General features: G+C 38.0%; 2 protein-coding genes across 2 annotated transcripts; both read left to right on the forward strand.

The window, feature by feature from the left end:
* Positions 1–5912: 5912 nt before the first annotated feature.
* LOC131048687 (protein JINGUBANG) lies at positions 5913–7636 on the forward strand. Its single transcript, XM_057982749.2, has one exon. It carries the CDS (start codon positions 6210–6212, stop codon positions 7425–7427), a length of 1218 nt encoding a protein of 405 aa, XP_057838732.2. The 5' UTR covers positions 5913–6209; the 3' UTR covers positions 7428–7636.
* Positions 7637–10152: 2516 nt separating this feature from the next.
* On the forward strand, positions 10153–11475 carry LOC131049461 (protein JINGUBANG-like). Its single transcript, XM_057983520.2, has one exon. It carries the CDS (start codon positions 10153–10155, stop codon positions 11473–11475), a length of 1323 nt encoding a protein of 440 aa, XP_057839503.2.
* Positions 11476–11705: the final 230 nt, after the last annotated feature.

Genomic DNA, 11705 nt, shown 5'->3' on the forward strand with positions numbered 1-11705 from the left:
TTTACCTCCAGTGGATCAGTCTGAGTTTGCATTTCAACCTGTAAAGGTTTGTCTAATTGTTTAGGTGTCTCAGTGATTGTCGGTTTCTCTACCTCAGTATGTACCTCTACCTCAGTAGGCTTTTTAGTAAGTTCAACTGTTGGTATCTCTGTCTCTGGTGGCTGTGTGCAAGCATCTTTTTCTTCAGTAGGTTTTCCTGTATCTGATGATTTCTCTATTAGGGTTGGGATCTCAACCTCAATAGTCTCTACCAGTTTCTTAGCTATGTTGCAACTGTCAACATTATCATTCTTAACCTCTGCACTGTCCTTATCCACAACAATATTCACTTTCTGAGTATCCACATTCATGGTGAATAGTATCTCAGATTCAGGATTAGTTTCATCATGTGTGACACCTTTAGTGTTAATATCCGATGTATCATCAATATGTACCAGTGTAGTATCCAAAGGTGGTGGCGGTATATTATCAGTAATCTTGATGTTCAAAATTCCACCAATCTTTCCTTTGCCCTTATCCTTATCCTTCTGATACACTTTTAATGTCTTCTTTGGTCGATTCCTTTCCTTTTGTTTTTCTTTTTCCACAAAAAATTTCCCATTTATTAGCAGTCTCCTCTACAATCTCATTTTCTCTTCTTGCCATTAAACTTACCTGCCAGTGCCCACTAGCAAAAACGGATCTATTAGCCTCACAAATCAATTCATCAATTTCCTCTTTTGAGTTCACAAGATGTCCAGCTAGAAGTTTTTCAACTTTTAGTTTCTTATCTAATTCCATCACTGCTATCCTTTTTGCATCCAATCTTCTATACAGTTTACTCACATTAGCCAACATATTCAATATTAAAAATCAATTCCAAATTGTAATTAATTTATCTACCAATTTGTATAATTTTTTTCTATGATAGAGAAGGTAACTATCCCACATCATGAGTGCAAGCCCCTATTGTATTTTTGGGAAACTTTTCCATTAATACCTTCCTTTGAAAAACTATAAGATTTCTCTCTTATGTATCTCTTTCTTACCCTCTAACTCTCTTTCCCTCTCTCCCTCTCACTCCCTTTCTCTTTCTCTCTCAATTCTCTCTCCCCCCTCTCTCTCTCTCTCTCACTCACTCTCAAGTCTCTCTTCCTCTCACCCTTTATGTCTTTATTTATCTCTCTTCCTTTCTCAAGTGTCTCTCTCTCCCATTCTCTCCCTCTCTCTCCCCCCTCCCTTTCTCTTTTTCTCTCAAGCCTCTCTTTATTTCCCTCTAACCCTCTTTCCCTCCCATTCCCTTTCTTTTTCTCTCTCAAGTCTCTCTCTTTTTCCCTCTAACTCTATTTCCTTCTCTCCCTCCCACTCCCTTTCTCTTTCTCTCTCAAGTCTCTCTCTATCTCTTTCCCTCTAACTCTCTTTCCCTATCTCTCTTTCTCTCCCATTCTTTCTCTCTTAGTTCTCTCTCCCTCCCACTCTCTATCTATCTATCTCTATTTCATCCTCTCTCCCATTCTCTCCCTCTCTCCCTTCCACCCTCTATCTATCTATCTCTATTTCTTCCTCTCTCACACATTCCTTCCCTCTCTCCCTCCCCCTCCCTCTCTTCCTTTATCACTCTCTCCCTCTCTCCCTCTCTTCACCTATCTCTCTCTAGTCTCTTAATCTATTTCTATCCCTTCCTCCCTCTCACTCAGGATCACTCTATCTATCACTCTCTTTTTCTCTCTTTCCCTCCCCCATCTATCTTTGGCACTTTGTCCTTCTCTCAATTCTCTCTCTCTTGCACTTGGGCTTTCTATCTCTATTCTCTCCCTCAACCCCCACCTTCCTCCCTCTCATTTTCACTTGATCTCTCTCTCGGGTCTCTATCCCTCTCTTTCCCTCTCTCCCTCCCCCATTCTCTCTCTTCCCTCTTTTTGTCTCCCTCCCAAGCCTAACCTAAGAGAGAGAGAGATACCTAAGTGAGAGAGAGGGAAGAAGGGAAGGGTTGAGAGAGAGAGAGAGGTTGATAGAAAGAGAGGAAGAGACTAGAGATAGAGATATATAGCCCATGTGAGAGAGAGGGAGGGAGGAAGGGAGGGGTTGAGAGAGAGAGTTGAACTGAGAGAGATCGAGGAAGGGAGGGGTTGAGAGAGGGAGGAAGGTAGGGCTATCTCTCTCTCAAGTCTCTCCCTCTCTTTTTCTCAACCCCTACCTTTGCCCCTCTCTCTCTCTCTCTCCCCTCTTCCTCACTTAGGCTCTCTCTTTGAGATCTCTTCCTAGTATATCCCTCTCTTTCCACCAACCCCTCCTTTCTGGTGTAGGAGCACCCTTCTAAGGTCTTCCTCCTTTTGGTTTTTGTTGGTGTTTTGCTTCTTTAAGAAGCCATTATAAATGTAATAAGAGCCATGAGCTCATTAGTCTTAATTAGGTCCTAATTTAGGTCCTAGGTTCTCATTTCTTGTGGAGGAGAGGTTATGTGTGCCATTGATGAGTTTGGGGTCCTTTTAGCATGGTGGTTCCCATAGGATAACCCAATGTAGGCCTAGGAGTTAAGAAAAGCAACTTTGGAAAAGTTGCAAAAAGTTGCATGACAACTTTTCAAAGTTGTCAAGCAACTTTTCCACCTAATAGGTCAAAAACCTTAGCTTAGCATGGAAAACCCTAATTTTGGCACACAGACCAAGGAAAGGATACTATATATGGCTTCAAACCCTAAAATGATGGGTTGGATGTCAGATTTGTATGGCCAAGAGTAAAGACCTTGACTGTGACTAGGTTTTTGTTGCCAGTCGGCACAAATGAAGCATTAACAAGTTGATAATGGATTGTTTTATGAACTAAATGGTGTTGTGAATCTTGCATTGTATGCATACTTTCATTTTGAGCACTTAGGGTAGATTCTTGTGTAGGTTTTTGTGTGTTTGTAATTATTTTTGTGAAGTACTCTATCACTGTCCAGTTTTGGACTATTTTGTGAAATGGAATGATAACTCCTATCCCCATTGTGGAATCACCATGAAACCATTGGGAATAGGAGTACAGACCCTGTACATTACTTCAAAGCAAGCAAGGCCCTTGAAGATGTAGGGAAGTCTTTCAAAGACCCACTCCTAGGCGAGACTAGATTGTGCTCAGCTAGGAAGGGTTGAATTACAGAGGTCCATGAGAGCAAGGTAGGACAAGGAGGGAGGCACCCTTTTGAGGAAGTGTAGAGGGATGTGTGAGGCACCATTGGTGAGAAGGAGGAGCTTCCATCAATCCAGATAAGGTGGCAAAGTCAACAAACCATCACTGTGACCCAGGCAGGCCTTAAAACCCTTGTAAAAAACCCTCAAAAACCTCAAAATTCACCTAGGGTAGTGTACGGACACTTGGAGGCCCAAAACCAAAAAAATATTTGAGCCCTTACCAAATGATTAGCAGTCCTTTTGGGAAGTTTCACAAGTATGTGCATCATTTGCAAGAGGGAGCCCTAGAAGTCCAGATTGGAGGCCTAATTAGGCACATTCCTTGTAGCCCTATTTTGTAGGAGAAAAGCAAAATAGTGAGATCGGAAAGGAATTGGAAGGTTAAAACCTCTTGGGGGCACATGAATGGTTGGATAACCATGTCAGAGACCTATCCTAACCTTGCTAGGACCTAAGAGGTTGGAGGAGGAGCTAAACCCTTATTGGCCTATGTGAGGGTTTTTGATGCTTGAGAGTAGATGTGACTTAGGGAGGAGAATCACAGATTGTGGTGGGTGGATTGAGCAAGGTCAGGGGATTCCACAAGAAAGGGAAGTCCTAGAGACCCTAGGGTGTGGTAGAAACACCTGGTGATCCAAGGAGAGGATCAAGGAGCATAGACTAGGCTAGTCTATCCCATACCCATTCCCATCACTTTCCTTCCTCCATCTATCTCAATTGATCTCCCTCTCTCTCAAGTATCTCCCTCTCTTTGCATCACCCCTCTCTCTCCGTCAACCCATACCTCTCTCTCTCTGGTCTCTCCCTATCTTTTCATCAACCCCTACCTCTATTACTTATAAGCTTAAGGATCTACATAAAAGTCATTATTTTAAGTGATTCATAGAGTCGCTCCATGAGATAAAAGTAGACATCTCGAGCACCTAGCACCAAAACCAAAGTTGGGAAGAAGAAAATTGTTGAATTAGAGAAGAAATATTTGTGTAAATATATTAAATTGCATGATAATTTCTTCTAGTGGGAGATGAAGGTAGTTGAAATCTTGAAACATTTATGATTGTAGCTCTATTTTGTCTTTCTTGTGCTTTTGTGTTATGTTATTTTATTGGTTGTTGGGTCTCTTTTTGTCATGGGGTCCCTTGTTGTAAACATTTTACTTATGTTCCCAATGCTCAATAATACTTAAGAATATTAAACCACTTTGAAAGGACAAACCTCGAAAACGCTATGATCATAAACCAACCACTAATTCTTATATATACCATTCTTATGCCTTGGATGATTCCCATGTTAACTTAGATACCTATACAATATTATTTTAATGATCATATAACACAATTTAGAGTTAAGGAAGCCACAAGTCAGTTACTTATAACCCTATGCACAATATAAGATTAAGGGCATAACACTAGGGATTGAAACTTGACATGAAGGTATGCTAGTGATGAGAAAACTCAAAGGTCTAAAGCATGGAGAACAAAAGGATTAGGGATGTGAAAAAAACAACACCAAGGTAAGGAAGAACTTGAAAAGATATATAAGGCAAAGGACTAGGAAATGAGAAAGGAGGGAATGAGGGAAAGAAATGCCATCATGAGAAGCTTGAAATCCCACCTAAAATTGAAAAGGTGACTTGAAGGCTGGGAAAATAAAATTAAGTTAAAAAAGAACATTAAAAACCTATTCTTTACAAGAAAGTTGTAAAGCATTGAAACAAACGTGTCTTAGTATCCATATCCACAATGGAAATGGAATCCTTTTATAGTCAACAATATCAAGTGATCTTTTATTTGGTTCTATAGATGGCTTATATTATGTGAGACTACCTTGTACTTCTATATGTAGGGGTCATCAAAGTGTGTTTCTAATATGAATTGTAAATACCCTACTCCCTACAGGATTTGAATGTGTGACCTCTCTTTCAAGAGTAAAAGTTCTCCACCATTAGACTAACATATATGTGTATGTGGCTCTTTTGACTTAATAACTTAAAAATGTTTTAATTTTCCTATAATTTGAAAATGAATGTTATTTATGAATGTTGTTTGTGTGAGATGGTGACTTACCACCCTATTCTCAAAAGAATTGAATTAAAATCCTTGCATGTGATAAAGTTTGCTCTACATCTGAAATGCAGATATCATTTTCATAATTCTATAAATTGAAAATGAGTGTAGTTGCGTGAGATGGTGACCCATCACCATTCTTTTCAGAATAATCAATTTGGAATCCTTTCATGTGGCAAGGTTTGCATCATCTTTGAAGCGCAAATATCTTATCCATCCAAACATGCAAATTTTGTGACCACACCGAAAAAGACGAAAGAGAGAGCTGTGCAGAACTCCCACGCTTCTAGCCCCCGCTATAGAAGCCCTTTAGATGTTTTAATATCTGATAGCAGAGGCAAGAAATAGCCAAGAAATAGCGAAGAAATAGCGTAGAAGGCAGTTGGAACATAAGTATAAAGACGGATGCTTTAAATCAGGGTCCACATCCTCGATACTCTCTTCATTTCTGAATACAAAACTACCAAACGCAATAACAAACACCCACCTGTCCTTCTATAACGCCTCTCCCTGCTGCAGCCAATTCCTCAACACCATATGTTCATTTGTGAAGCGTCCATGAAAAAAAAACAGGAAAGATTCTTTACTCTTTCTCTCATTCAGTTAAAACCCATCATGCCATTGGCGAAACTGTAGCTATCAGTAGTTCTGATGATCAAACCCAATGCAGTTCCACATGAATTCCACCTTCACAAGACTAGGTGTCGCTATCACAAATTTAATAGACCGCGTCCTTATATTATATACCCATTAATCTCCTACTTTACTTCTCTGCTCTTAGATCAAATTTTGATTTTGTTCCACACTCTAGATTTCCCACACGTAACCCATCTTCAACTGCAAATCATCATAGTGGGAAGTGAAATGGGTATCTACCCTATATCTATAGCGCGGCGCTCTCTCAACTTTCTCACACAATAACAATCCAAAGCTCTAGGGAAAGTGGGAAGCGCAAGAGAGAATTAGATCTTTTCTCAAATAGAGCCACAGAATGAAAAAACAGCAATCCCCAAATCAATGCACATATGCGTGCATGGCGTCTGCAGAAACCCAGAAGGGTTGTATAACTTCACTTGCCCTAAAGGGAAACTTAGTCTATGTGGGTTCTCAGAGTGGCGCCATTCTCATATACGAGAAAGCCATGGATGGGTTTCTTGAGTTTGCTCAACTAGACTGTAAGGCCCCCGTAAAGGCACTTGCTATTGGGGAAAACAGGCTCTTTGGGGGACTACAGGACACCAAGCTGAAAGTGTGGAGTCATCATTCGGACAAGAGTTTAAAACTATTGACAAAACTCCCCACTGTACAGGACCGTATTGTAAGGTCCATTAAGCCTGGCAGCTTTGTGCAGACTCGACGCCATCACAAGAGACTCTGGATCAAACATGCCGACGCTGTTAGCTGCCTAGCATTTTGCTTGGAAGATGACCTCTTGTATTCTGGGTCGTGGGATAAGACGGTGAAAGTATGGAGGTTGTCTGATTTCAAATGCGTGGACTCCATCCGCGCTCACGAGGACGCTGTGAATGACATTGCTTGTGCAAGGAAAGGAGGAATTTTCTTCACTGCCTCTGCCGATGGTACCGTTCGGGTGTGGAGGAGTGATCACCGTGATCATCATCGTCGTCATAGTGATCATCGTGGTGATCGTCGTCTTGTGGCCACTCTGGTTCAGTCTAAAGAAGACGCTGTGAATTGCTTGGAGTTGAGCCCGGACGAGTCCATCTTATACAGTGGAACATCAGCGGGCCGGATCAACTACTGGAGTATCGATAAAAGTCTCCTAAAGTTTAACAAGGGGTCTTTTCTTGCTCACAAACGCTCCGTTCTTTGCCTCACAACCCTACAAAACTTTGTGTGCAGTGGATCTGCGGATTCCACCATTCGGGTGTGGAGGAGAGGGGAGGGAATTGCGCATAGTTGTGTGGCAGTTTTGGAGGGTCACAGCGGTCCTGTGAAATGCATAACTGCTACCTTGCCGTCCGTTTCTCTGGACTCGTCATCCAGCTTTTCCTCGTCGTCTTCTTCTTCTTTTTCCTCATCTTCCTCGTCGGCTTTTGGGACTTGTTTTCATTTGCCCAATTATCATTTACTGTGTGGTGGATTTGTTGTGTACAGTGGAAGCGTGGATGGCACCCTGAAAAAGTGGTGGGTTGGTGATAATGATTGTAAGGTCTGTGCTACTGCTCAAAGTGGCCGGCCGTTTTAAAATTTCAGTAAAAAGATTGCTTTTTTCAAACAGGCCTATAAGTATAGGTCGATTGCACCATTGTTCCTGTTCAGTATACATATATAATGTTTGTACACATTTCAATGTGTCTAATATTTATAGTATATATAATTAATGGGGAACAGTAAAAAGTTAGTTAGTAATGAATGTTTAGTATTTGTCAATTAAAATATTTATATGGTGTCCTCGTTTTTCATGAATCACTAATATTATATTTCAGATATGTTATTTTTTCTGGTTTGGTGAAGAAATTATTTAATATTTTCTTGATCTATGAGAAGAGTAGATTGTAATAAGAATTCAACTTTTGATGCAATAATTTCTAAAATAAATGATATTTTGATCATTTTTTTATATAAATTATATATGTTTCACTTTATCAATAATAAGAAAGAAAACATTTTGTTTAAAAAGCTTTTAATTAATTGAAAATTGGTACTTATATTATTAAATGTTATGTAACACATTTTGCTTCAATTAATATAATATAATTGTTTACAACATTTGTATCAATTTTAACATAAAGTATCTTCCACTAATATTTAAGAGTATTTGAAAAATAAAGGTAACTATTGCAAATCACATTTAAAAACAAAATGTATGATCAAATGTGCACAAATATTAAGTATCACAATATTAGATTTGATTGTTAATAGTTAAACATGTTAATTTGTATATGTTAACCAATATTCATTTTCAAATGCATCAACTTTTTCACAATTTTTATTCATAATTTCTATCTCTTACAATTCTCTATATGCCCCTACATTACCACTAATTGTACATAAGTTTTAATTTGCAACTTCTCTCATCAACTATACTGGGTATTATTAGATGCATTATCTTTAATTTATTTGTTCAATCAATTTTTATTTTTTGGATTTTAAAGAATTTTGGTTATCATACCAATATTTGTTTTTTTTTAATGAAATAATTACATAAATTAGTTGCATAAACTATTTTTTCAGATATAAGATGAGCTACATTCCAAACTTAGAAGTGTCAAAATAGTTAAAAGGGAAAAAAAAAATATAAATAAATAAATTTATAAATACCATTGGAAAGTAGCATCTATGATCTTAAATCTTTTTTTTTTTTAATCAAATGCAATTGTGACTTTGAATGATAATCACACAAGAAGGATTTTACCAACTTGCCCAAGATACAACTTAGCATCCCATGTCAACATGAAAATTGAGTCTTTACAATTACAAATAAATCTTTAGTGATTTTTAATCTATGTTTTATTCTAATTTTAAAGTAGTAGAAAGATTTTTGTGTGATATATGAATGAATAATTTAAGTAGTCTATGTCCGACCAAGTCTAAAGTGCCTTTTGAAATAACATATCAAAACTTTGATTATTTTGGGGAATACAAGTTTTATCAATAAAAATTTAGATTCTATATTATCTAGTTTATCACAAATGAGCTCAGATTGTATGATCTATTAATATATTTCATTTTATTATGACCATGTTGCATGCCTTTGAATTTTCAACTAGTTTGAGCCAATCTAATGCCCTTGATCTTACATGAAAGACATGGATCATATAGTAATTTTGAATGATAAATATTTTTGTGAATCTAATAGTAAAATTATTCAAATGACTCTTTTGATTGTTTTACTATTCAAAGAAAGATAAAAATAACCATTTAGTCATGTACTACTATGATACCCAACTACTATTTTTTCTAACTTGACAACTTAAGTGTAATTATTATGTTTTTTCTTATCTAAGATCATATTTTGTTGGATTTGATTTGTTATATATTTTTGTAGTAAATTTATATTCCCATTAAAATCAATGTATCCGTAATTTGTAATAAATTTATAATACCAACATTAGACCAACTCATGTCTACTTACCAGCATCTCAATCTTATAAGTTGGAAATGTATGCTGCTAATATGAATGCTAATATGAAAAGATGATTTATCACCTCATTTAAAGAAAAATCCAATAACCATCCTTCTATATGATAAAGTTTTCTCCAAATTTGAAATGCGGGTATCATTTTCATAATTTGAAAATGAATGTTGTTCATGTGAGATGGTGACCTATCACCATATTTTTCAAAAGAATCAATTTGTAATCCTTGCATGTGGTAAGGTTTGCACTACATTTGAAGCGCAGATATCATATTCATCCAAACATGCAAATTTTGTGACCGCACAGAAAAAGACGAAAGAGAAAGCTGTTTTGAACTCCTAGGTTTCTAGCTAGCTCCTAGAGAAATTGGATGTATTTACATCATCTGATAGCACAGGCTAGAAATAGAAAAACAAAACAAATGAATACCGAAAATGAGTGGTATAACGACAGATGCTTTGTATCTGGGTCCATATGCTCTCTTTCCTTTGTGAAGACAAAATTACCAAACGAAATAACTAACAACCACCTGTCCCTCTGTAACGTTCCTGCAGCCAATTTCTGATCACTAAATGTTCATTTCTGAAGCGCCCATGAAAAAAATGCAGGAAAGAACTTTTTCTCTTTCTTTAATTCTGTTAAAACCCATCATGCCATCGGTGAAACAGTAGCAATCAGTAGTTCTGATGATCAAACCGTATGTATTTCCACATGAATTCCATCTTCACAATATCAATCCAAAGCTCTACGGAAAGTGGGAAGGATAAGAGACAAATAGAGTGTTTCTATAATGAAAAAACAGCAATCCCCAAATCAATGCACATATGTGTGCATGGCGTCTGCAGCAACGCAAAAGGGTTCTGTAACTTCACTTGCAGTAAAGGGAAGCCTATTCTATGTGGGTTCTCAGAGTGGCCCCATTCTCATATACGAGAAAGCCATGGATGGGTTTCTTGAGTTTGCTCAACTACACTGTAAGGCCCCCGTAAAGACACTTGCTATTGGGGAAAACAGGCTCTTTGGGGAACTACAGGACACCAAGCTGAAAGTGTGGAGTCATCATTCGGACAAGAGTTTAAAACTATTGACAAAACTCCCCACTGTACAGGACCGTATTGTAAGGTCCATTAAACCTGGCAGCTATGTGCAGACTCGACGCCATCACAAGAAACTCTGGATCAAACATGCCGACGCTGTTAGCTGCCTAGCACTTTGCTTGGAGGATGACCTCTTGTATTCTGTGTCGTGCGATAAGACGGTGAAAGTGTGGAGGTTATCTGATTTCAAATGCGTGGAGTTCATCCGCGCTCACGAGGACGCCGTGAATGACATTGCTTGTGCAAGGAAGGGAGGAATTTTCTTCACTGCCTCTGCCGATGGCACCGTTCCGGTGTGGAGGAGTGATCACCGTGATCATCATCGTCATCATAGCGATCATCGTGGTGATGATCGTCTTGTGGCCACTCTTGTTCAGTCTAGAGAAGACGCTGTGAATTGCTTGGAGTTGAGCCCGGACGAGTCCATCCTATACAGTGGAACATCGGCGGGCCAGATCAACTACTGGATTGTCGATACAAGTCTCCAAAAATTTAACAAAGGGTCTTTTTTGGCTCACAAACGCTCCGTTCTTTGCCTCACAACCCTACAGAACTTTGTGTGTAGTGGATCTGCGGACGCCACCATTCGGATGTGGTGGAGAGGAGAGGGAATTGCACACACTTGTGTGGCAGTGATGGAGGGTCACAGCGGTCGAGTCAAGTGCATAATTGCCGCAATGCCGGCGGTTTCTCTGGGCATGTCATCCAGCTTTTCCTCGTCGTCTTCTTCTTCTTTTTCCTCATCTTCCTCGTCGGCTTTTGGGACTTGTTGTCATTGCCCTAATTATCATTTACTGTGTAGTGGATTTGTTGTGTACAGTGGAAGCGTGGATAGCACCCTGAAAATGTGGTGGGTTGGTGATAATGATTGTAAGGTCTGTGCTACTGCTCAAAGTGGCCGGCCGTTTCAAAATTTCAGTGAAAAGATTGATCTGTTCAAACCTCCAGGTGTCGGTCGATTGCATTACAATTCCTGTCGCAGTTTATGTAATGTTTGTAGACATTTCAATGTGTATAATACATATAATATATATGGCCAATGGAGAATCTCATATTAAATTCTATAATAGATCTAGAAAAGTGAAAAGTGAGTTAGTATTAAATGTTTAGCAGTTAAAATATATATATATATATATATATATATATATATATATATATATATATATATATATATATATATATATATATATATATATATATATATATATATATATGTTGTCATATTATTCAAATTGAAAAAAATAAAAAATTGAGATATTCAAGATATTTATAATGATTGTATATATTT

This window comes from Cryptomeria japonica, chromosome 7, assembly GCF_030272615.1.
Source record: "Cryptomeria japonica chromosome 7, Sugi_1.0, whole genome shotgun sequence".
NCBI lineage: Eukaryota > Viridiplantae > Streptophyta > Pinopsida > Cupressales > Cupressaceae > Cryptomeria > Cryptomeria japonica.

What these genes read in the sequence shown, in the direction of transcription:
- LOC131049461 (XM_057983520.2), top strand. Translation starts at nt 10,153, where the DNA reads ATGGCGTCTGCAGCAACGCAAAAGGGTTCTGTAACTTCACTTGCAGTA.
- LOC131048687 (XM_057982749.2), top strand. Translation starts at nt 6,210, where the DNA reads ATGAAAAAACAGCAATCCCCAAATCAATGCACATATGCGTGCATGGCG.